This window comes from Phasianus colchicus, chromosome 1 (assembly GCF_987193195.1).
Source record: "Phasianus colchicus chromosome 1, bPhaCol1.hap1.1, whole genome shotgun sequence".
In the NCBI taxonomy this organism is placed as follows: domain Eukaryota; kingdom Metazoa; phylum Chordata; class Aves; order Galliformes; family Phasianidae; genus Phasianus; species Phasianus colchicus.
In genome coordinates, this window is record NC_143436.1 from 85,831,454 (window position 1) to 85,857,694 (window position 26,241).

At 39.4% G+C, this 26,241-nt stretch overlaps 1 protein-coding gene across 10 annotated transcripts in view; it reads left to right on the top strand.

Moving 5' to 3' along the window:
• NME7 (NME/NM23 family member 7) overlaps positions 1-26,241 on the top strand; it is a 92,516-nt gene that overhangs the window by 35,326 nt on the left and 30,949 nt on the right. For all 10 annotated transcript variants that reach the window (XR_004169754.2, XR_004169756.2, XM_031613201.2 and 7 more), the window contains 3 exons: positions 13,445-13,509; positions 14,356-14,424; positions 17,849-17,950. Coding sequence is in view for 8 of the 10 variants with exons in the window: in XM_031613201.2 (XP_031469061.1) it covers positions 13,445-13,509; positions 14,356-14,424; positions 17,849-17,950 (236 nt within the window). In the remaining 2 variants the exon portion in view is untranslated. The remainder of the gene's footprint in view (positions 1-13,444; positions 13,510-14,355; positions 14,425-17,848; positions 17,951-26,241) is intronic.

Below are 26,241 nucleotides of genomic sequence, written 5' to 3' on the forward strand. Positions count from 1 at the left end.
ATTTTCTAAGCTAATGAAACTTTTTATCAATTTAAAATGATTATCAAGAGTGATGGAACTCAGAGATTGGCTATGCTTTTATCTTACTAAGTTTTGTTGTTCCTACCTGTTCTTTCTGTCATTACTTTGACTATTTCCAAAGCCACAGGTCCTCCACTTCTTAGAGATAATGAGACTGTGACAGTCTTGTTAATCTTTTCAGAAGTCTGACTTCTGACAGGGAGTGAATCTTAAGAAAGGGAAGAATCTCTGTGGCTGGGCAGCAACCTCCCCCTTTGATAGAGAGCACTGCCCTCGCTTTATATTGCAGCTGGACTGGTTCCAGCTGGCAGTTAGTTATGAGAGGAATCCTTCTTCACAAAGGCTATGGGAACTCTCCTGCCAGTGGTCCAGGAGTGTCCCAGGGAGGAAGATTTTGTTATCTTAGCCTGCCTTCTTCTGTATTCCTTACTCATACTCCTCTTCAGCCTATTGCAGTACCAACACTTCTGGTATGATCTGTCCTTCTTCCCCATAGAGATTGTTTTGGAGTCAGGTAGAAGCGTGCTGAAGGAGTCTGGGAGACCCATTCAGGCTCAGTGGTCTGCAACAGGAGAGTGAGGCTCTGCTCATCTCATCTCTCTTTTAACAGCTATTAGTAACTGTACTGGGTGATACCTGAGACCTCTTCCTGTATCTCAATTAGAGTAGGTGCTATAGCAACTAATGAGCTTCCCCTCAGGCAAAATTGCTGGTAGGAGACTGTGTGGTATAAAAAATGAGCAACTTACTTTCCCCTCCTCCCCACCACCTCCCAACAAAACAGTACTCCCTGCTATAGTTGTCCACTCCTGTTTTTTTTTCTGGCAGGGAGAATGTAAGGTAAAATAAGGCATCTGGTGAGAGAGAAAATTCCATGTAGCCATCAGTGCCAGGAGGTGGTCTGTCTGAGGCCCAGTGAGGAAAGTTATGTGGGTCAAAGCAGGAGAGTCTCTTACGCACTGCAGATTTGATTTGTGCTCCACAAATTTTCAGTATTGAGCATCTAAAAATAAACCTTTTTGTAATTTCCTATGCACTGCTGAGGCTTTGAACTTATATAATTACCATGAATGTAATCTACTCATTACATGTGTATAATTACATGAAGTTTCTCTTACACATTTGAGCTTACTCAGAGCTTTAGTCTTTATTTCTGTAGGAATGTTTAACTGGATTTTGATTTGAATTTGACTCATTGACAGGTCTTTAAACTAGGTATGAAGGGGGAAGGGGGCAAAATCAGGGCCGATGGGTTTGAGTGGGTCGTTCAAGGGCTCGTACCAAACCTGATGGGTGATGACAGTGAAGTACAAAGGGATGGACTGGGGCAGTGGGGTTTTGGGGATGCTGCTGTTCTAGGGGAACCTAGATCCTCTATAAAGGCGATGAGATGGAAAGCCCAGCTGAAGTGCCTTTTTACCAACGCACGCAGCCTGGGAAATAAGAAGGACAAGTTGGAAACCGTGATGTGCTTAGAAAGTTATGACCTTGTTGCTATCATGGAAACATGGTGGGATGACTCCCGCAACTGGAATACCACCACTGAGGGCTATCGGCTCTTTAGGAGAGATAGGCTAGGCAGGAAGGGTGGGGGAGTTGCCCTCTATGTCAAAGAGTGGATAGACTGCGAGGAGCTTCCTCTGAGAAACAGTCAGGATCAGGTTGAGAGCCTGTGGGTTAGAATTAGGGATGGCTCTAACAAAGGCCAGCTGGTGACAGGTGCATCATTTGCACCAAACCCACATGCATCCTTTGCACCAACCCCTGATCAAGAGGAGACTGTTGACGAGGCTTTCTTGCTTTGGATGCCGGAGGCTTCGTGCTCATGGGCTCTTGTCCTGATGGGGGACTTCAACCATCTCCATATCTCTTGGAAAGACCACACAACGAGCTGCAAGAGGTCCAGGAGGCCCCTGGAATGCGCTGATGATAACTTTCTGGTCCAGGTATTGGACAGACTGACCAGAGGTGAAGCGTTGCTGGACCTGCTGCTCACCAATGCGGAAGCCATGAGGAAAAGGCGTGTGATCCGTGACAGCCAGCACGGCTTCACCAGAGGAGGGTCATGCTTGACCAATCTGGTGGCCTTCTATGATGGAGTGACGGCATCGGTGGACAAGGAAAAGGCGACCGATGTCATTTACCTGGACTTGAGCAAGGCCTTTGACATGGTCCCCCACCACATCCTTATCTCCAAATTGGAGGGATGTGGGTTTGATGGGTGGACCACTTGGTGGATAAGAAACTGGTTGAAAGGCCGCAGACCAAGGGTGGTCATCAATGGCTCTATGTCCAGGTGGAGGCTGGTAACGAGCGGCGTCCCCCAGGGGTCTGTCTTGGGACCGGTGCTCTGTAACATCTTTATCAATGACATCGATGACGGAATCGAGTGCACCCTCAGCAAGTTTGCTGACGACACCAAGCGGAGTGGTACGGTTGACACGTTTGAAGGAAGGAATGGATGCCATTCAGAGGGACCTCGAGAGGCTAGAAAGGTGGGCCCGGGTGAACCTGATGAGGTTCAACACAGCAAAGTGCAGAGTTTTGCACTTGGGCTGGAGGAATCCCAGGCATCCATACAGACTGGAAGGAGCGGTCCTTGAGAGCAGCCCTGTGGAGAAGAACCTGGGGGTCTTGACAGATGAAAAACTTAACATGAGCCAGCAGTGTGCTCTTGCGGCTCGGAAGGCAAATGGTATCCTGGGCTCCATCAAAAGAGGGTTGGCCAGCAGGGACAGGGAGGTGATTGTTCCCCTCTACTCTGCTCTTGTGAGGCCCCATCTGGAATACTGCGTCCAGGTCTGGAGCCCCCAGTACAAGAAAGACAGAGAGCTGCTGGAGAGGGTCCAGAGGAGGGCCACGAAGATGATCAGGGGTCTGGAGCACCTCCCCTATGAGGACAGGCTGAGGGAGCTGGGCTTGTTCAGGCGGCTGTGGGGTGACCTCATTGCAGCCTTTCAGTACCTAAAGGGAGCCTACAAATAGGAGGGGAGTCAAGTCTTTGAAAGGGTTGATAACTGCAGGACAAGGGGAAATGTTTTTAAGTTGAAGGAGGATAGATTTAGTTTGGATGTCAGGGGGAAATTCTTTACTGTGTGAGTGGTGAGGTGCTGGAACAGCTGCCCAGAGAGGCTGTGGATGCCCTGTCCCTGGAAGTGTTCAAGGCCAGGTTGGATGGAGCCCTGGGCAGCCAGGTCTTGTATTAAATGTGGAGGTTGGTGGCCCTGCCTGTGGCAAGGGGGTTAGAGATTCATGATCCTTGAGGTCCCCTTCCAACCCTGGCCATTCTGTGATTCTGTGACTTTTATTTCTTTTTCTTTTTCCAGTGTTTTTTTCTTTTTTTCCTGCAGAGTCCATTGCATGAATTGTTCTTAGAAAGAAAAAATCTGCAATTTTTCCAATCCAGAAAAGGGTTTGCTTAGCCATAGGTAAGGAAAAAAGCTTTTCAGTTAGCTTCCCTTGCTATCAGAAGGCTGGATCTAATCTTTAGTTTACGTTGGTTAATTCAAGGACAGAGTCATTCTTAGAAGCTGGCTTTGATTACCGTAGAGAGTTTACAGATTCCTGTCCAGTGCCAAAGCAGTGGAAAGTCACCATGAGTTTAATCTCTGGCCTTGCTGACCTGATCCTGACCGGTGCACAGAAACACCAGTTGCTAAGCAGCCCAGTACACAGCACAGGGCTCTGCCTGTGAACTCTGAAGAGGGTTTGCAAAAGCATTCCATTTCCTCTTTGTTGAAAAAACCAATCTGCTGCATAGAGCTGCATACTTGATTTGACCAGAAGTATATCTGAGGGTCACAGCCTGACTTGACCCCTCTGGAGTCTGCCATACTTTTCAGTGTCCTCTGGTTATCTCCTTCACTTCCTTCCTTCACTGGTCTTGGGGCCAGTTTTCAGCCAAGAAGATGATAACTAGTGAGCACACATCTTTAGTACGTTAACTAGGATTTTAGGGCTTAATCAGTTAACAATTGGAGAGTTTTAGTGTTGCTCTGTTTTCCACTTGCTTCTTGTGTTAGGAACTTCTGATAATTCAGATATACAAGGTCACAGCTCCAACCACTTAGACATTCTTTTTATAACTCCCTTCATGTTATTAGGTCTAGAGGTATTACCAGTAGTGCTCAGAAGACAAAATTATAAATACACCAAAATACATGAACTTCAATTTAATGCTCCGATGACAGTTATGACTCAACTGGTTTGTCAGCAGAAATGGTGCTTTGTAAATCACTGGATGGAATTAACTTTAATTTATTATGTGTAATAGTTTAGTCATGTTTGCTGTAGGAATTAGAACTTGGTATTTCATGACTTTCTTAGTGTAAAGTTTCTTTAATATGACTTTTATTTTATTTCCTTGTAAAATGAGCGGGGGGAGGGGTGGAAGATGAAAATAGCAATGATCAGGATGTAAAGGCTGGGTTCAGAAGTGTTACAATTCATGTTTTCATATATGTAGTTTACAGCACAGAGCTCAAGAGTTGAAATCCTGCCCTCTGTTTCTGCACTCACAAGTTTGAGACATGAGTTCTGAAGTCAGAGTTTTCATGAAAATAGTTTTGAGGCTAAAACTGTGACATGAACTTGAATAACAAAACCATAATTGGGACTTTATTGGATCTGATGCAAACTGAAAAGCTTGCCTACAGATACAGAAGTCTCTATGGCCTCAAGGACTGCTAGGTGCATGACTGTCTACGCGGACAGGTTTGTACTTCTGGGATGTGTTAAGCTAGATATTTTGTTCTAAGATTACTACTAAAATCTTATGCTTTTTTTGTAATTAAAATAAAAAAAATAAAATTATAGTAATCACAGTGCTGTCTTCCACTTTATTGTTCAACTAAGATTTAAGTCTCATAGAAAACAAAAGGAGCAGGACTGTTTTATTTTTTTCCCAAATGGAAAAGATATTCAGTACAAATATCATTTTAACTCTATTCTGAATGGATAGTAAATCTTCGGGAGCCATCACCAGCTTTCTTAACTTAATACTTACTGGACTGCCTTAGCAAATCACAGAGTTTTATATTGATTGGCAAAATGCTACATGACAGCTCAGTGTAAGAATCATATTTCCTTATTTATACAAAGTCTAAGAAAAATTGTAATTGAGAGTAGTTCTTTGCTCGTAAGATGAGTTTAACTTTGTCAAAAAGAGTAGCTGAGACAGCAGTTGAGTGTAAAGCAGGTGCAGAAAAAGAGTGCACCCACATAAGACCTCAAATGAAGTTACTTTTTAAGACAGACTGGAGAGAGAACTAAAATCCAGCGTTGCAGTAGATTGTATGTCTGACTGCAAACAGGAGAACCGTTCCTGACATATGACAGACTTACTACCCTTTGAATGGGAGAAAGCAGCACTGTGTAAATGTCCAATTCACTTCTGTACTGTGATAAGTATAATTACATGTATGCGGTTAGGAAAGTAAATAAACTGGGAAGGAAGAGAAGATTTAATAGGGGAGGTGCAAATCTGTCATAGTTCTCAGATCACAGCATCTGTCTTGTCTTTTAGGAAGATAATCTGTATACATTATGTCAGGTTTTGGAAAATTGTAGACAAGCTCTGGAAATCACTTATTCTCATCTTGATTTTTTAAACAAAATCTGAGTAACTCATTTTTATTTCCAGGAGACTTCAGAAATAGAACAGGCTTCTCAGAAAGCTGTTTTCTTCTACTCGAGAAAGAAATAGGAATGCAATTTTCTTTTAAGTAATCTGAAAGCATATTTTCTGTCTATAAGTATGCATTATAGAAAGGTGAAATGTAGATGCTGTGAACTTCACCTCACTGTAGGCAGGACTTTTATCTTTTTTTGTGTCTTATCTACAAGTTTGAGTGCAGAAAGGCATCAGTGGTAAGCAGGATGAACACAAATCTTGGCAGGAACTTGACAGATGTACAATAGATCACTTGAGTGTGACCTCTGGATAGTCTCACATGCAGTATGTCAGTCTTAATCCTGCAATCAAATGAAAACTACCCAGTAATGCACCATGCTTTCAGATGCAGGCATCTCTTTGCAGAAGGATTTACACTGAAAGAAGAAGTATTTATGTAAAATTAAAAGCATTAACATATTTATTGGATATGTTATAGTTAGGGTGTTGAGGTGTTCTGAATTGTTGGTCTAGTGGTAATTTTCTTTTCTTATAGAGAAATGAAGAATCACTTAAAAACAACCTTCTTTTCCACTTTAAAACTGAGAAAAAAAATTAGCCTCCACTAAAATGTCAGTCCATCCATTTCTGTCTTTTTGTTTTTCACTTTCTTTGCTGTAGTTGTAATGATAATGATATTCTGTTCTTGGGATATTTGTCTTTTGAAACTAAGCCTATGTTGTTTTTCATTTATTTCCTACATGAAGCTTTTGCAGCTTGGCACTGACTTCCCAGCTTAATCTGATTTTGGATTTCCCTGGAGGTGTTCAAGGCCAGATTGGATGGGGCCCTGGGCAGCCTGGTCTAGTATTAAATGTGGAGGTTGGTGGCCCTGCCTGTGGCAGGGGGGTTGGAGATTCATGATCCTTGAGGTCCCTTCCAACCCTGGCCATTCTGTGATTTCAGTGACTACTGGGGAAATTACATTTATTTTTCCAAGTATGAAAAATACATTTGTATTAATAAGGTAGAGGGGAAGGTAGAAAGGATTTCCACATTCAATCTTTGAGATAGAATAGAAGAGAAGGAGCTATACTTCATAGAAAAAAATGATCAAAATAGCACCACTAATCTTTGCTGAAGCTCTTATCTCGTACTACTGGAAAGAGTTTTCCAGTAGGGTTCACTGAACATCCTTCTGTGTACAGAAGACAAACTTAATGTTTTGTAAGCAAGACATTAAGAAGGAGTGTTTATTACTGCATTTGGGAATTTTCTTTCGTAATGTGTTAGTGAAAAGTTAATGCTGTACTTAGACTTAATAGTTTCTAAGAGTGGTCCAGGGAATTTCAGGCCAATTACACTGCTTTAATACAAGGAAAACTGATGAGTCAAGAGTCTATAAATTAATTTAAACCACTTAGATAATGATGATATGATGGAAATTTACCAGCATGTCTTCTATAAAGGATAACGTGCTTTACTGGTCTGTGAGTTCTCTAAGTACACTTTATGTAAAGAAAGATAAATCAGATCCAGATAGTTTAATTCACTTGAATACTGGGGCTTTCATTAGGGCCCCTTGGTGTTAGGAAACTGAAGTTTTCCTTTAATGAAGTAATTTGTATGTTTAGATCTGTGCAGAATAAGCATCTGATTAGCTTTAAATCATTTTTCCCTAACACTCAACTGGAGACATGAGCATGTGAAATTAAAGGGGCTTTACAAGTGAGGTCTTGGCATCCATCCTTGGGTTAGTTCTTGTCAATATTTTTATTAATGACTGGGATAGGGAAGGACAGAGGATGCTTGGTACCATGCACCTAAAATAGTTTTGGAGGATGTGATGAGAATTCAAAACATTCCTGATAAACTGCAGAGAGAAAACAATGTGAAGATGAAAATGCAAACAACTTCATAGCACTGCAATGGAGGAAGGAAAATTAAAAGTACAAGTGTAAAATAGAGGAAGCACAAGTGTAAAATAAGAACAGGCTGGGTGTTGGTGAAAAGCCTGTAGAGAAGTGGTCAGTGATATATCATATGCACAATCAGCATTGTTAATGTTGGACACAGTTTAGTACTACTCAGTGCTGGTAAGGCTGCAACCTGTGTACTGCCTTCCATTTCTAGGCACTTTGTTTCACAAATAATGTTAACAGCTGGCAGCAAAAACAATATGAGTCAAAATACCGAATGCAGAAGTATGAGATGGTCTTTTGCCAAGGCAAAAATAAATGATAGAACTTTTAGTACGTTTACTATTGATCTTGGGCAGTGAGTTGGCAAACTTTCCGCAGGAGGTAAAGTACAAAACTAGTATATTCTGGAACAGATTCTAAAGAATCTCTTGAGGGCTTTAACCTCTAGAGTTGAGTGTATTAATACTGCAACAGTAGATTAAAATTGCCATTTATAATTAAGGGCAAATGCAGACTGCAAGGAATAATTTTAACCACTTCCTCTTTGGAATTATAACCAGTCATGAACAGTCTTATGCACAATGTTCAGTGAGGAATAACAAAAACATATATTAATAAGCATGTGAATGGTTTGAATGATCATGTTAGATCCCATGTGGTGCATAAATCAGTGGTGCAGTCTCAATTCAAATAGCATGTTTAGTTTTGCTTTTACTCAGGAAAGAAGTAAATGAAAGTCATGACAACTGTGGAAACATTCTCCTAGCCAGGGTGCTTGAATGTATTATTTTCAAGGGAAAGTGTGATGCTTTGGTTTCTGTCTTTCCTTCTGTTTGCCTGATGTGGGTCACTCATAAGATCATCTTTCCCCCTGTAGCCCCCTTTTTGATGCTCCAGAATAAAACAAATAAAAAACATCTGGAAATCCTTTTTCATACAGCATGCAGTGAGGCTGGAAGATCAGTAGCTGCAGGTTATCACTGTGACTGTAGCTTTTGGGGTATTTAGAAATTATGCGTCCACATTGCTTAATAAGAATGCTCAGAGTTGCATAATTTTTCAGTAGAAAAGAAAAAGAGAGGGACCAGTAAACTTTGTTCTTTGGAGCATTGTTGACCAATAGCTGAAATACATTTCAAGAAGGCCCAGCTCTGAGTCCCCCTTTTTCTTCTTTTGAAATGAAAAAAAAGAAAAAAGACTCTGTTTGGAGCCAAGCCTGATGATCCTCTGGGACAGAACCTTAAACCTTGGCAGCAAAGAATAAGATAACCTTTTTCTTTTCATTATAATGTGAAGCAGAAATGCATTTCAAAATGTCAAAAAAACAGTTACTCATTTTGTGTCTACTTGGTGCTAATTTAAGTGTATTGTATTGGTTGCCTCTGGAAACACGTTATTGGATTAGGTAGATCATTGATATCATTGCTGATGGCAGTTTATGTATTCCTGTGAAAAACCTTTTGTTGTTCCCGAGGAATTATTTTTAATTATTGGAAGGGTAATAAGTAAATGAAGTATAGAGACTGAGATGCCTGACTTGCTTTGAAGGCGGACTGTCTTCCTTAATAAGCTTTTAACAGTGGAGTGGTTACATTGGGAAATGGGCCAAGAACAAAGGGAAGAGAATGTAACGTCCTTAGTCATAGGGCTGGTGGTTGGTAGTGCCTGGGACTGGCAGATCCCAGGAACACAGCTGCTACATCCCATTAATTAAAGTGCTGTTAGGTTAGAAGTGACTTTTGTGAACTGTTTGATTTTTATTTTATTCCTACCCATAATTCTGCAAAAAAGTTGTAGCATTTTTCAGTCTGATGTCTTCCCTGCTATTTTCTGCTCCTTAGTGGAGTACAATTTTCAAATATTGTGTTGCAGAGAAACAAATTGTTGAAGAAAAGTGTCACTGATGAGACCTTATCATTTCATCTGATTAAACTGTGTTGGAAGATTATTTGTCCAGTGTAATTTGCATAGTAACAATGTTTTCTAGGAGACTTATCTCTCTCTTTCTGTCATTTGTTAGGATTAGTATTAAATTCCCTAGTTGTATTTAGTAATACTTGTGATTCTTTTGTGTGTTGTGATTAAAAATTCATCATAATTAGTGCCTAATCTGCAGCTTTGATTTGGGTTCTTACTGTAATCGTATTTTAAACATGCACTGGCCCCATTTAAAGGGTCCTTAAAAAGTTGAAAAAGTTGTTTTTCCATGACAGATGTGGATTTTAAAGTTGAAAACACATTGTGAAAAGCTGCTGAAATGACACTTTGTCTAATTAGTTCTTCTTTCCCTTGGCCTTATCTGTCCACAAAGGAGAGCATACGTCCCAATTCAGTCATGTAATTGGCTGAAAGCCAGAAACATCTCAGGCTGAACCTTAAGCTTGTATTTTTCATCTGCTTCAGGATTGCCTTTGTTTTTTTTTGTTTCTATTTGGGGAGTAGAATTGAAAAAGAAGGTATCTCTGGGAGAAGTGATGCATGCGTTGCCTAAACTGGGACAGTGGAGGCTCACAGCTCATGTATCCTCCTGTACCTTGACTCCTGCCTTTGGGAAGTGGAGCTAACATCTTGTTTTGCAAACATAAATGAAATCTCATGACTCTCTTAAAGAGATTATACGATATATATATATTCATATAGAATCATAGAATGGCCTGGGTTGAAAAGGACTGAAGTGGTCATCTAGTTTCAACCCCCCCTGCTATGTGCAGGGTCTCCAACCACTAGACCAAGTTGCCCAGAGCCACATCCAGTCTGGTCTTGGATGCCTCCAGGGATGGAGCATCCACAACCTCCTTGGGCAACCCGTTCCAGTGTGCCACCTCCTTCTGTGTGAAAAACTTCCTCCTGATATCTAACCTAAACCTCCCCTGTCTCAGTTTAAAACCATTCACCCTTGTAAATATATAGATAGATAAACAAAAAAATTACATATAAATATTATAAATAAGTATATATTATATAATTATATAAATATATAATAACAATATAATTATAATACTTTATATATGTGTATATATATTATAATCTTTATAATATATATTATAATATAGGTAATATATAAAAACCATTCCCCCTTTATATATATTTAGAGAGAGAGAGAGAGACATCTGTCTATGAACAATGGTGACAATGATTTTTGTGGTTAAGCCTTTTTAGTGCTGCAGTCCTAAGCAGTTCTGGCACTCTGTGTCTTTGAGTGAGAGTGAAGTCAGAAATAAAGATACTGGACAATCTTGATAGGTTTATCACAGTTAAATATTAAACCAGTCTTGTATTAAAGACCATTTTGCGAATAATGTTCTTACTTTATTTGACTTCTGTCACTAAAGGAGGCTGTCCCATCTCTACAGAGAAGAAAAATCTTAATACTTCAGTGGAGAAGCAGCCCAGAAAGCTGAATATTTAAGTCTAAAAGAAGAATTTTGCTTACAGTGTGTAAAATTGCTGAGGATAAAAGTTCTATAAAAAGCAAATCTCCCTAGTACCTCAGAACCTGATACTTGATGAGTATTTTAGAGTTCTTGCCAATTGTGAAGGCCTGTGCAAGTGGGCTGTTCTTTACTGATAGTGTAAAATGGAGAAGGGCAGCTGTTGGGCCAAGCAGCTTTCTCATATCAACGTAACCTTGACTGCCCTTTGCCTGGCACTGTCCCTTCTTCTGTCTTTGATTTCTCATAAACCAGTGGCTGTTAACTGGAATATTGCATTTGAAGACTGAGAATGAGGAAATCCATGCTCTGCTGCAGATGACTTATTTATATCTTTATTTCCTGGAGGATTCCCAGGCTGGCCATCTCTTAAGTCACGGTTATAGGCTTGCTGCTTCCCCGAGACCTTCGTGTAGATGCACTGGCTTGGTCAACCTTTCCTACAGAGAGGACAAAAAGAAACTAGAGGTCTCTTTTTCCTTTTTCATTTAGTCTTGTACTTCCTGTGTAAATTTCTTAGAGTCTCTTCATTTTGCTGCTGCAATTTTTTAAAAACTTCCTTTGAAAAACAGGGAAAAAATATTTTTCTAGCTTTACATGAGAGTTAAAAGGAAACTTTATCAGTGCAAGTGAGTATGACGTAACAGTATATTTTGGCAGCAGGAATTGCACTCACCTCCACTTGTTCCGTAAGCCCCAAGAGCTGCATGCACTGAATACCTACCCAGATCTCAAACTCTCCCTTTAGCAGTTTAGAAATTTTTTTGAAAAAAATATGTGCCATTTTATAAGGGAAAAGTGGTTTTACATGAGCCTTGATTTAAAAAATGCTGTGGTGAATACTTCAGGTATAAGTCTTTTCATTTTCATTTCTAAACATACTTTTAAAAAAAGCTAAGATGATCAGAGGGCTGAAGCACCTCTCCTATGAGGAAAGGTTGAGAGAACTGGACTTGTTTAGCTTGGAAAAGGGAAGGCTCTGGGGAGACCTCATTGTGGGCTTCCAGTACTTGAAGGGAGCTTATGAACAGGAGGGGAAAGACTGTTTATCGAGGGGGAATGGTCTTAAAATGAGACAGGGGAGGTTTAGGTTAGATATTAGGAAGAAGTTTTTCACACAGAGGTGGTGACGCACTGGAACAGGTTGCCCAAGGAGGTTGTGGATGCCCCATCCCTGGAGGCATTCAAGGCCAGGCTGGATGTGGCTCTGGGCAGCCTGGTCTGCTGGTTGGTGACCCTGCACATAGCAGGGGGTTGAAACTGGATGATCATTGTGGTCCTTTTCAACCCAGACCATTCTATGATTCTTTCCAGATATCTATTTTATTTACTCAGAACTTTTCTGACCTTTTAATGTGTAGGAAGCTTACAATCGTGTGCTACAGGTATTAGCAGACAGTGTACAAGTCAGGTCTTCAGTGTGCTAGGGCTTAGATGTCAGCTTTATTTTATTTTCATTTACTGAATTTACACAGTGTTATTAAAAACAAACAAACAAACAAAAAAAAAAACAAAAGAAAACTTTCAGCTTAAAGACAAGTTAATAAAAGGATTCAATGACTAAGAGTCAAATTTTGCTGTTGTAATTCATTACAGAATATTCTGTTCTGAATCAATGTCCGGAAATTTGTAGTTGCTCACAGTTGGTACTAGAGGGCAGACAGTTTTGTTCTATAAAAGCATGGATGCTCTGCAATTCTCAAATAATAGAGTATTGTGCTTAGCAGCCACAGTCTTTCAGATGGCATGATTAGTGTAAGTGCAGGCAATCTGAAATGTGCATTCAGTGGAAAATCAGTGGTTCTTGCTCTCCTATATTAATATTTTATTACATTAATATTTTGTTTCTTTTCAGTGTCATTCAGTCTTTGAGCATACATTCATAGCATAGGATAGTATGATTAGCAGTAACATGTTTGTGAGTTAGAACCTTGGAAGCTATTTTTCACTAATGTGCTTTTCACATAGTGACATGAACTTCTGTGCTGATATTTATTATCGTCCTGCATTGTTTCTAGTTTAAAGTTGGATCCAGCTCTGGTGAACACCGTGTAACAGTGCAAAATAGGTAGCCTGTGCCCTGAATTGATTACTGTTTAAGCTACAAATATTGGTACTGGAATTTCACTACAAATATAAATCTTGATTTTGAAGTTACTGGGTATCTCAGAAAAGCAAAGACTTCACTAGCGACCTCTTTGGCTAGAACCTAATTAATTTTTCAGCAGTTGAATGGAATTTTGTTGTTCAAAATCATCACTGCATCATTTTAGATAGAGAATAAAAATATTATAAATTCATAAATGTAAATTTAGAGTATTTAGATAGGGAGCTTTGCCCCCTGCTTCTTTTCACAGCTTTACACAGACACTGGCTTTTGTTTAAGTGTTATGGCAGCATAAATACTTTGGAATTCTAAATTCTTTTGTTTGAGTTCTGTACTTTGTATGTTTTTTCAGGACTAGCTGGAAAGATTATAAAAGCCATCATCAATGAAGGATTTCAGATCTCAGCTTTGCAGATGGTAGGTTTTCTTTTGTCTTTATCTTTTTGATAAACAGAAGCTGTGCTATATGCACTCAACAGCAATGCAGAGGTGTCTTCCTGAAATACAAAACCCTTGTGCAGTCTGTGTAGTTATATTTTGGGATCAGCACAGCCTTTGTTGTAGTTATATTTTCTTGTTTGATTGATCAGCTGATCTGTTTCCCCTTGCTGTTTGACCATGAGTGAAGAGACTTTATCTCTCTGTGTTTCAGTTTCACATGGCTAGAAGGGGCGTAATGATACTGATGTTTTCTGGAACACTGAAGATATCTTTTGAAAATTGAACTAGTTAGGATTAGGAAAAAGATTGTTAACGTCCTCCAAGTCTTTAAACTTATAATTAGTGTGAATTTATAGGAGAGTTTTTGAAGATACTTCAGGGATTGACATCCTCATGACCAGCAGAGTTTAAAGGGAATTGGACAGAGATTGTTCCTGAGAGTAGCAGTAGCCCTATAAGAACTGCCTTTTGTGTTTTCTGAAAGTCTTAAGATCTGAAATCTCCTTGTGACTCAAATACCCTCCAGAAATGAAGAATAGTTCCTTCTCTTTCCTATGCAACAAACAGATCCTCTTGTATATTTCAGTGGCATTAGCCAACTCTACAAATGAAGTACATTGTCTACTGATGCTTAAGGTAGAAGAAGGTACTCTATGCTCTTTTGCATGTGGGACCATTGGCTGAAAGGATGATAAACATATTACAGCTGTAAAGCCATTCCTTTTACTGGGTGGAACTTAAAATAGCATTCTGAATTCTTACTGGTTAAGAAGGGGTATCTTTTTTTTTAATGCAAGTGACTAACATTTTTTATTTTCGTAGTGCAACATGGAGCGTGCAAATGTGGAAGAATTTTATGAGATTTACAAAGGTGTTGTTGCTGAATATATGGTAAGCATAAATTTGAAAAGTCTCTATTTATAAATAAAACATGATTAAACAAGGAAGTGGTCACATCTGCCCATCTTGAGACTGTGATAATACTTCCTCTAAGAACTTGGTTTTGTCCAATTGTACCTTGTTCTGAAATAAATGTATGTCATATCCAAAATTATGCTGCCTATCTTGTAAGAAAGGAGCATCCTTTGTGGGAGTTGTTGAGCCTAGACATTTGTAAAATACAACATAGGGAAAAAAGCCCTCAGGTAAATTATTTTATTGTGGTAGAACTATGTATCACACACACACACACACATTTTATTTATATATATACATATATATATAGCATATATATCTTTGGTCATTTTGATATTGCATTAGTAGCTTGTACTAGAATAAGTACATTTTGTTTTGTTTACAATGGGGCTGTTCTGCTGGAATGTTTTCCTAGTGATATTCTGAGCTGTTCTTCAGTTTATTGATATGACTTCTGTGGACCTTCAGAAAATTTAAGAAATAGTGTAATCCTAGAGGGCATCTAAGATCACATATATTACTATGGTTTGTTGTATTGCAATATAAAACTTCCTAATGGCAGATAGAACAACGGGAATCAGGAAGACGACTTTGTGTTTTTATATAACCTTTATTCATTTTACAAATAGTAATGATTTTCTTTTCACTGCCGTGCTATGTACCATGCAAATTACCCTTAATTTATAAATGGTTAAGTTATTAAAAGATTTCTACTCAGTTACTTATATCATTCCAGACAATTACTAATAGTACTCTGACAGTGTGACTTTTTCTTTCCTTTATGATTGTTTAATCAACTTCAACAGGGTTTAGAAATTCCTCTTAAAATAGTTTAGGGACACTGTTCACTGTCAGATTGATGAATACTTCCTAAATTTCCTCTACTAACATCCTTTGTGCCAGGAACCCATATAAGACTGGACAGACAGACTTGGAGGTGAGTTACAGAACTCAAATATGGTAGTGCCTGACTGGTATTTCAAGACCCAGAGAATCCTCTGGTATTATAAAAATACAAATTGAGCCAAATTTGTTAGTCTCTATCATTTTCTGCTGTTTGGTATATGCTCTGGCCCTCAGATAAGTGGTAAAGTTATATACATTGGCTGAAAAGTTACTCAGAAGGGAAGGTGACATTTAAAATGGATAAGTGAATAAAGAAATCTGTTTCAGATGGGATTTCAAGTGAGAATCTGGGGCTCTGTCCTGAAAGCCATATGTGCTTGACGCACTTAGTTGAAATTAATGGGATATCTTCATGCACTCAGCCTATTTGTGAAACAGGATAATGTGGGAAAGCTGATCGTGGTGGTAAAGACATCCAGAGAAGGCGCATATGGGAACAGCAGTCGATATTGTCAAGTGCAGGCCAAATAGGAAGAAGTACGTTTTGAAATAAGGAACTGAAGAAAGAACATGACCTCTTATATCTGTGACTCAGAACCGTCTGTTTTGATCTGAATTTTATTTTTCATTTTAAAATAACTCAGTGCAGAAGTGGAAGATAGTTTTACCCACAAGTCTTCTTCAGAAAACATACTCCCATTTCTTCTGGTTACATCTTTACAGTCAGATAAAGGCTTGATGTTCTGTACATAAAACATGTATCAAAACAATAAAAATGCTGAACAGTTGCTAAATAGAAAAAAAAATAGGTTTGTTGATATCTCCTCTAATCAACAGGTCCTAGGATTTTGCATACTGTGATTAGTTTTTGTGCTGTTTTATTTTGTTTTCTGCTATAGCAAGACTATGAAATGGGAAAAAGGAGGAAGATTATTTTGTGCTAGCTCCAAATCCATCTTATTAATCAAAAGTGCTTGAACTTCATCCAGTTCCAAGAATGGTCTTGGTTGACCACTAGCCATGTTATCTGATGAATAAATCATTTGCTAAAGAAAAATCAATTTAACTGTAATTACAAGTCCTACTAAAGAGAGAAAGGTGATTAGGCCGTTCTTGGAAGTGAAATTCTTATTATTTTGTTGTAAAGCATGAAACTACCCTGTACTCTACTCTCATGCTCTCAAGAATATTTCTACCTACATTTGCTAGGAGCAGGTTAATGATAGAGACACCTGGCTAAAATTCTGTCCTGTTCACTTCACAGTGCTAAGATGAAGCATGTGCTCTTAACATGATATTTATTACAAAGATAGCAACTCTTTGGAACAGTTTTGCTCGACTTGGAGTCTTTTGAGTATTTCATTTCCATCATACTTTATAAAACGCAGAAGTGGACTTCATTGTTTTCCTACTGCTTTTTGCCTGCTCTTGATGCTCTTGTTCTCCGCTGTAGCTCATCCTTGGCCTGTGCAGAGCTGGTGAGCTTGATTGTAGCACCTTGTGCATTATTCCCTATTCTCTCTGATTTCTTGTGAATCTTTTCTTCTTTTCTTTCCTCGCTGAACTTTTAGTTGCCCTTATTTGTTCAAAACTTGCCTGCCCAAATTTCTGCATTTATGCAGAATGCAATTATAAAGGCATGTTTTTTGTTTTGTTTTGTTTTGTTGTTTTTTTTTTTGTTTTAAATGAATTTAGACTACAGCATCAAAGTAGCATGTTTCTGCTTCTGAAATCTATGTCTCTAATTGACAAACTCTAAATTGATACTAATGCCTGGAGATAGCTTAAGCTTCCAAAATCAAAAATTGTGTTTATCACCTACTGAGGACTCGAGGATATCTCTTTACACTTCAGGAGGCTCCAGCAAAAAGGCTTACTTCAGTGTAACTGAGATTCTGGCAACAGCACACACAGAAAATATTGCCAAATCAAGGATCTTTTTTCTGATATGATGTGCCATGCACTCCTTTCAATTTAAATTCCTGGTTCTATTGTCCTGTGTGTTTCAGCTTCCGTAATACACTAAGAAATGACAGAACGAAAAGCCCAAAAGATGTTTTCTTGACTTTAAGCCATCAAATATAGGCTGTGTCCTGTGCTTCCTATAGGAAATGTTGTTAAACGTGATGTCTGTGGAACTTGCTCAACATGGTGTCATTTTTCAGACTTATGCCTAGCGAAGCGTTGCATTGATTCAGTTTAGACTGACAAGTTATGAGTCAGTTCTTTGAAACCCAAGTCAAGATTAGTAAGAATGTACATGTAAAAAAATTTAAGGTACTGTGGGTACTGTTGCATGTTGCTCAGTATCCCAGAGATAGAATATTCAATTGATCTCTATCTCCACCGTGTAAATTAAGTTACAAAATGTAAAACATATATATATATTAATGAATACTAATGATATCTTTGCTTCACGTCTTTGCTTTCCTAAATACACCAGTATTTCTTTTTTCCTTTCCTATCTGGTATGTTTGGATCAAGTTTTTTTGGGGAATGCAACCCACCATAGTGCTCAAAGCTCAGATTTGTTTTGGTCTTTTTTCTTTTCCAGGAGATGGTTACGGAGTTGTGTTCAGGCCCTTGCATAGCAATGGAGATTATACAGCCTGAGCCTCCAAAAGTGTTCAGAGACTTTTGTGGTCCTTCTGACCCTGTAAGTACTTGCTTGAGTGATAAGGAATGCTAAAAATAAATAAATAAATGGATGCAGTGTCTGTATGAATTGAAATCTATGTGAACTGAAATATCACAGTGTGGTGTGACTGCTGCATACCTGCTGCATTTCCTCAAAATGTGTGAGCATCACATTAATATGCAACTGAAATGCTAGACTTTGGATCAGTTTGCAAATTCTCTAATGATTTCTTCAGTGTTACCTAAGCCAGATGATAAAATATTATGATGATATTTATGTGAAAATAAAGTTATCCAGAAATCACAGTTAAAGATTTTTAAGTATTCTAGCACAAGTCGTGAGAGCCCTGGAACAAATAGTTATTACTGTTGTATGCCAGTGTAAATCAGTTGTTAGTGCACTGCAGTCTGTAGCATTGTTCTAGGACAAAACTATAAAAGGACAAACAGTTTCTGTGGCTTTGTAAGGAAACAAAAAAAAGTGCAAAGCTTACTGTAGCTGTTTGTTATGCTAATAGTTCCAGCTTTTATTTTTAATTTCTTGAGGTAAGTAATTGGATATGCATGATAATGTAAGCAGTCTGGAGGCAAGCGTAAAACAAGCATAAACTCTGTCTCAAAGGGTTTGCCATTTTTTGTTAAATAACGAATACTAACGTACCACACAGAAGCCACAAAAAGAAATATCAAGATGGAGGCAATGAAATCACACCAGATATTGTAATTTCATGTTTTAGTTGCAGACTGGGTGAGTTTAACAGTTTCCACAGGGGGAAAAAAAAATCACGAAGATTTATACTGGTACTGTAGAGTACTTTGTTTGGATATATTTCTCTTCAGATCTGGAGAAGTATAAGCTAAAGGCATTATACAAATCTGTTTTCCCCTTCTGTTTGGTCACATTGAATGTTACAAATGTTCCTCTACTCAGATAGCATCTTGTAAACAGAGCATAACCCGCAACTTATGGATACCAGCTTCACAGCAGTTGCATTAATGTATGTTTGGAAGATAGGCAGCTGTGTTTAGTGTTTCTGTATGCTGTTTTCTATCAGAATTTCAAGCTAGTTGACTCTTCAAGGACGTAAAGCGTATATGTAGTGACTGTGCTTGTTTTTTAAGAGTGATCTTTGCCTGAAATGTGTGTCTCTTCCGATTGTGTTACTGGTTTGTCCTTGAGGAAGAAGTGACTGAATTATCTCATGGCCTTCTGTTATTCATAACCTGTGTAGTCAGTGAAACTCCCGAATGAAATTACGGTGAAAACATCTGTCTCAAATAAAGGTATCAGAAGCCACAATTGAGTTGCATTATGTAGCAAGGTTATCATAGAAGTATAAAATCACCGAGGTTGGAAGAGACCATGATGGAGGGACCGTTAAGATACTGTGCAGTTGATGTTCTAGTGGTTAAGTAAATGTAAGTGTCATGCAAATAATGTATCATGACTAGGAGATCTGGATCTGTGTTTTTTTTCATCCGTTTATATAAGCTAGGTCCTGTTGTGTGTACAACCTATTTAGAAATATAAGTGAAGAAAAGTTTGTAGCTGTAGTACAGAATATATCTGAGTCATTCTGGCTCCTGTTAAGTATTTTCCATTTAGTGGTATTGAGATCACAGTGATTACTTTCAAAGCAAAGTCCTGTTTAAAGTTAGTAAAGGAACTGGAATTTGACTTACGTAACAAATTGCTCTCAGTCACGTGTGCTGTGAATTATATCTCAGATACGTAGCAAATGTAATAACCACTCTGTGGCAAGTCATGTGCTGCAATTGGATCTGATTGTCAGCAGCACTCTAAGTCTGTTCTTGGATTTGCAGGGAGATGACTGGGGCACGCCTCTTTTATGAAAGGCATCCAAAGAGATGTGATCCATATTTTGCCAAATCAAAGCAAGATGTTGATTAGAAATAGGTTCAGTTTTTGTCCAAGTCTCTGATTAAGGCTGAAAAAAGAATCAGAGTTGTTCCATTCTGAGCATTAGATTTAATAAGCTAGCAATTTATACCAAGTGTACAGTGCTTAAAAATGAAGCGGAACTTTGTGCTATTTTCTACAACTGGGTAATATTTTGTTAGCACCACAGGTCAGTAAGGCTCTCTGCCAAAAATATCCTTTGTTACAAAACAGCTTTTAAATTCTTTATTAAAACATCTTGGGTGGTAGTAGGGGAAGACTGCTAACCAAAAACCTGCTCTGGACTTCTTTGTAGGAGAATAAGAATAACCTATGAAATCTGGAAAGTTGGGTGAAGATATTTGTCTGTAATGAGCTGTGCTATCTATTCTTACTCTCAAAATTACTGTCCCTGACTTGATTGAAGGGATCGGTGTCACAGTTCGCACTGTCTTGGTGTGTGTGTCCCTGTTGGATAGTGAATGAACAATGAGAAATGCTTTTCTGCAGATGTTGCTGCTTCCTGCATTCTCATCTTACACTGGTACTTTGCTATTGAATGGCTGTCTGGGCTGTTGGCACTCTTGGTGAACTATCAGAATCTTTAATAATACATAGCTTAGCCTTCTGCAGCACAGCCAGATTTTTTCTGGTCATGGTGGCCTCAGCTGAGGCCTCTCTGTACTCTCAGATCAACTATGGTGGTTGTCTTGTCTTCTGGTTGCAGGCCTGTAGTTTAGCCATTTTTGCAGCCAGACCTCAGACCGACCATGTAGCTTGCTCTCGACATCCCTTTGCACCTTGATCTCTCTTTCCTGGAAGGCTTCTGTAGTTGGTGTGTAGGGCATAGAAATGGAAGACTCTCTCCACATCTGCTATCATAAATAAGTATTCATTCTTTACATATCGTTGCAGCAACCCTATAAAAAGCTAACAGGCTGTCCTGATGCCTATCTTGAAAATACTGTTCTTTACAAAATTATCATGTGCTGTTAAAAATAATAATAATAATCAGGATTTCATACCAGTCTTAAACTTCTCAAGGAAGCTCCAATCTCTCCTAAGACCCGCAAGTGAGGAGGTGTGAGATATCAAGATCCTACGAGCAGTGGAGCACATCTATTTCAATATTTGAATTCTGAGTAGGAATGGGATTTCTGAAATGACTGAGTTCCCCAGATTTTCTATGGTTTCTGAATTGATTAAGCCCTTTTTCAAAATCATGCCACCTTATCAAATCTTGTTAAGTAGATTATCAAACTGTATATTGCATGGTGGGTGCTGCTATCTCACTCTCTTCACTGGCGTGGTTCTGAAGTTGAGAGGAAAAAAAAATACATCTGTGGTAAAAAGGTAGCTGATCTAGAAAGCTGGGAGAAAGATTTGATAAGTCAATTAACTTGAACTTCAGTGCACACTTGCTTGGAAATAAGAGTTGCTAACTGCAACCAAAGTTAAATAGAAAAGAAGTTATGTTTGTTCTTGAGAAATGGTAGTGCACCATGGGGGTAGATGCAGCACAGCGTGCCTTACCAAAAACACCGAAAATTATTTCACACTGAGTTGAGGACAGGGAAGAAAATGTGGACGGGACTGCTGCAAATAGTGAAGGGCCTTTAGGTGTCTGTTGTCTCACGTGTAACAGGAAGCAAAGGTTAGCACTGAAAACCTCAGCTTCATAGCAGGGATAAACAGTCAAGGAGATTCTGTTACTGCTTGAATTCAGTGGCGTGAATGTTTCATCTGATTGGTGTTTGTGTGGTTTTTTTTGGCCTGTGAAGCACTTAAAAGCCTTTTGCTAATGCTTAGATCTGAAGATACAGCTTTCATTTCACATCATCTTGTGTTGAATTAGCTGCTTGTAATGTTTTGTCACGGAATTGTCGAGGTGATTACTTTCTATTCATAAAACACTTGAAAAATACTGTAGAAATTGCATCTATTGCTTTTTTTTTTGTTCTTGCCTTTCTTTTGAACTTCCTTCATGCACAAATGAAAAGGTTGGTTATAACACGTGATTGAAAGAATTTGTGTAAGCTACATGCTCCTGGCTGGTTGTGTAATTTATAGTAATCTTAACTCCTTTTTGTTAGGAGTGGCAGTACACTAAAAGTTACTCAAGTACCTTATGCTGTGAAATATTTTTAACATGATGGGATGATGTGGTGCAGTACTTCTGCATCTGGTGGGCTGGGTCTGCTGGGGGGTTTTCATGTACTTGGTTTTGATCCTAACCTGCATTCTTTTTGTGTAGGGGATTTGCAGTTTTAACTTTAACAGTGTATTAATAGTCTTTTGTAATTTTGCATCAGTGACAAAGAGCTGAAAGAGAGATTGGATGGTTTAAAGCAAAGCAGTGAACTGGAAGAGTGGGAGTCTGCTTTAGCTCCATTCCTGACCTCTCTGTGTGACCTTGGACAAAAGGTTCAATATGTTTCTGCCTCAGTTATCACATCAGTTAAATAGGAATAGCAGTATGAGCCAAAGAGCATTATTGCTGTAAGATTTTTATCTGTATAGCCTTCCTGTGAACATCTAACACTGGAAATGATCTGTGTGCAAGGCTAAGAAATGTTTATGTTCAGCCCGGTATTTGAAGCACAGTATTTTTTATTACAACACATAAGAATGAGTTCAGAGAAAAGTATAAAGAAATATAAAGGTTATTTTCAAGCTGCCAAGTATGTGTGTTCTGGTAATGCCTTCAGGCCTGTTTCAGTGTGAATCTCCCTGTATTCTGGTGAGCCTCAATCAGGGTGTTGACAATCAAATACACAACGTGTCTCAAGAGAAATAGGATTTATTAATCTAATTCTCTAATGAAGACTTTCATATCATAAACTGCCTGCTCAGAGAGTCTGAGTCATGTAATAATAATAAAATTTTTCATTCAGCGCCAGACCATTACCAGCTAGAGCAGCAAACAGATCGATACGAGTTACGATATCCTGCTGTCTAAGCCTGCGATGGGAAAGACATGATTGAATTGCTTAGATGTTATCCAGGGTCAGTCATCTGACTCTGTCCTTTCAGTTTTTAATTTCCCCATCAAACTCTGCAGGTCTAATGAAAATGTGATACAGACAGTGCTGAGGCCTGCTAGTTGGTAATTTTTTTCTGAGAACGAGGCCGCAGAGAGAGATTCTTCCCTGTGGTGTTTTGGTTGAGCTGACGCTGCTGGTTCACACAGCTCAAAATAAGCTTAGGACTTATACGTTCAGGGGGAGCAGGGGACCTACTGAGACACTGTCTAGAAGAAAGGAAGTGTTAAGACTGCTGTACGCTAATGGACCATGGCTGTAAGGTGGCTGTAGTAATGAGCTGCCATCACTGCCTTAGACTATGCCAGTTACACTGGTGTATGGTGTGACATTTGCCTGCAAAAGTGTTACAACTTGTCAAACCCCACATCTGCGGTAGTGGTTTGCTTTCCTTTGTTTAAAATGGATGGAGTCTGCACTGGTTGTACTGGAAAACAGACTTACACATAAATGTCATGTTTGTTTTTCTGTTCAAAGCAGTGTCGTAGCCTTAGGAGCAGCTGAGAATTAAGAATCTGATTAAAAAATTTTACAGGTATGTGTGCAGTGTTCAGAGTTTTCCTGATGTGTCCTCTTGCTTCTGGATGGGTATCACAAAGGTCTGCCAACCCCCTGACACCTGGCTTTATCATATATATATGTTTTACGGCTGCAGGATGCACAGTCTGGTTACAGTTTTGAGATGACTCAGCTCTGTTTATTACATATTGACTTCTGAAAGTCACCTTTAATGGTCAACAGAATGTCCTCTGACGGGGAAAGGGACTTCAGCCTCACCGAAATAACGTCTTTGTGGGGAAATCAGAAAACTAGGAGTGGTGGCAGAGATTGTTGCTTTTAGATGCTGCTTTCAATGTTACTTACTATTGCCCAAAGATCACTGTCATATGATGACCATTTAGTGTCATGTGGAAAAGGAGTTTGTAGGCACATGTTGATTCTCGGTAAGTAAATGGATATATTTTGAAAATTGCTATTTTTAGTCATGATTGGCAGTTATCATCAGGAGACTAAATGCTAAAAGTCCTCAAGACTGAATTCTGCCTTTAATCCAGTGTGACTGAGCTGTGTTGGCAAGGTTGCAGTTTGAACAAAACTTTTATCTGACACTCCTCATTTGATGCTCCAGAACTACAAGACTTGACAGTGTCAACAGTGTGACATCTTCTGCCTAAATAATGCTAGATCGGAAGTTGTCGGACTTAGTTTTAGTCATCACAAATTGCAGTCATTTGATAACATAGATAATAGTAGATAAAAAAAGTATTGCCTAGTTTGGTATCAAGCCCACTACCACCACAGAGGCATGACTGGGGGGCAGTCTGCTGCTTGCATCCACTGGAGAGAAGGTTCTGGGAGACAACTGAAAGTCAAGTACATTTGCATCTTGTTCATGGTTGCTGTAATATTTTGTTATTTTATTTATCAGTTGCCAACAAAGTCTGTCTGGCCTATGTAGCAATTTTGTTTTTCCAGTTTCCTTTGCTGCATGTCACTACAATGTTTTTGTATCCCATGACAACGAAGGCCCCTTAATTGAAATTTCTGGACACTTTGAGGAAGCTACCAACATTTTATCAAAGGTTCTGTATGACCTGCTCGAAATCAGCATCAGCTTTAGAAGCCTCAAGCCCATCTGCATCCCTGTATTTCCCTTATGTCAGACTTTGTTCTGGGCTCCTTGTATGTGGTCCCAGGCTGGAATAAATGGCTTGCATTTAGCAGGAGGAAGCTGAACATAAGACTAGAAACTGAAGGAAAACAAGGATGTGTCACAAGGCATTAACAGCATTGGTTATTGGTCTTCACAGAATCATTAAATGGATTGGTTGGAAGGGACCTCAAGGATCACCAGGTTCCAACTCCTGTGCCACAGGCAGGGTTACGAGCTGCTAGACCAAGTACTAGATCAGGCTGCACAGGGCCCCATCCAAACTGGCCTTAAACGCCTCCAGGAATGGGGCAGCCAACAGCCTTTCTGGGCAACCTGTTTCAGCACCTCATCACTCTCTCAGTAAAAAAAAAATTCTCCCTGAAGTCCAATCTAAATCTCCTTTCTTTTTGTTTAAAACCGTTTCCCCTTGTCCTGTCACTATCTACCCATGTAAAAGGTTGATTTTCCTCATGTTTATAAGTTCCCTTTAAAAACTGGAAGGCTGCAATGCGGTGAGCCCACAGCCTTCTCTTTTCCAGACTGAACAAGCCCAGTTCCTTCAGCCTGTCTTCATAGGAGAGGTGCTCCAGCCCTTGAATCATCTTTGTGGCCCTTCCTTGTATCCAGCATCCTTCTTATGTTGGGGTCCCCAGGCTTAGATGCAGTATTCCAGCTGGGGCCCCACGAGGGCAGGATAGAGGGAGACAGTTACCTCCTTTGCCCTACTGGTCATTCCTCTTCTGATGAAGCTCAGGATACCATTGGCGTTCTGGGCTGCAGGCTCACGCTTCTGGCTCACATTCAATTTTTCATCAACTCTTAAGTCCTCAGTAGGGCTACTCTCAAGTTTATAAACATATCTGGGATTACCTTGACCCAAGTGCAAAATCTTGCACTTTGCTTTGTTGAAGCTCATTAGGTTCACGCAGGCCCATCTTTTGAGTTTATCAAGGTCCTTCTGGATGGCATCCTTTCCTTCTGCTATATCAACAGCACCGTTCAGCGTGATGTCATCAGCAAGCTTGCTGAGGGTGCACTCAATGCTATCATCTATGTCATAAGATGTTAAATAGATATTAAAGAATACCAGACCCAAGACAGACCCCTGGGGGACACTGCTTGTTACTGGCCTTCACTTAGATATAGAGCCACTGACCACTCTGACTATGAAACTTCAAACAATTCCTTATGTACTGAACAATCCATCCTTGAAATCCATCTTTTTCTGATTTAGAGATAAGGATGTGGTGGGGAACCATGTCAAAAGCTTTGCAGAAATCCAGGTAATGGCATCACTTGCCTTCCCTTTGTCCAGTGATGCCATCACTCTGTCATAGAAGGCCACCAGCTTGGTCAGGCACACCCTTCCCTTGGTGAAGCCATGCTGACTATCTCAGATCACCCGCTTGTCCTGCATGTGCCTTATCATGTCTTCCAGGAGGATTTGTTCCTTGATCTTCCTGGGCACAGAGGTAAGGGTCGCCAGCCTGTAGTTCCTTGGGTCCTCCTTCCTCCTTTTCTTGTAAATGGGAGCAATATCTTCCATTTTTCCAGTCCCAGAGGACTTTGCCATGACTTTTCAAACATGATGGAGATCAGTTTGGCAGTCACATCAGCCAGCTCCCTTAGGACTCCGAGATGCATGTCATCTGGCCCTGTGGACTTGTACATATTCAGTCTCATGAGTCTGTCTCAGACTTGCTCTGACCTTATAG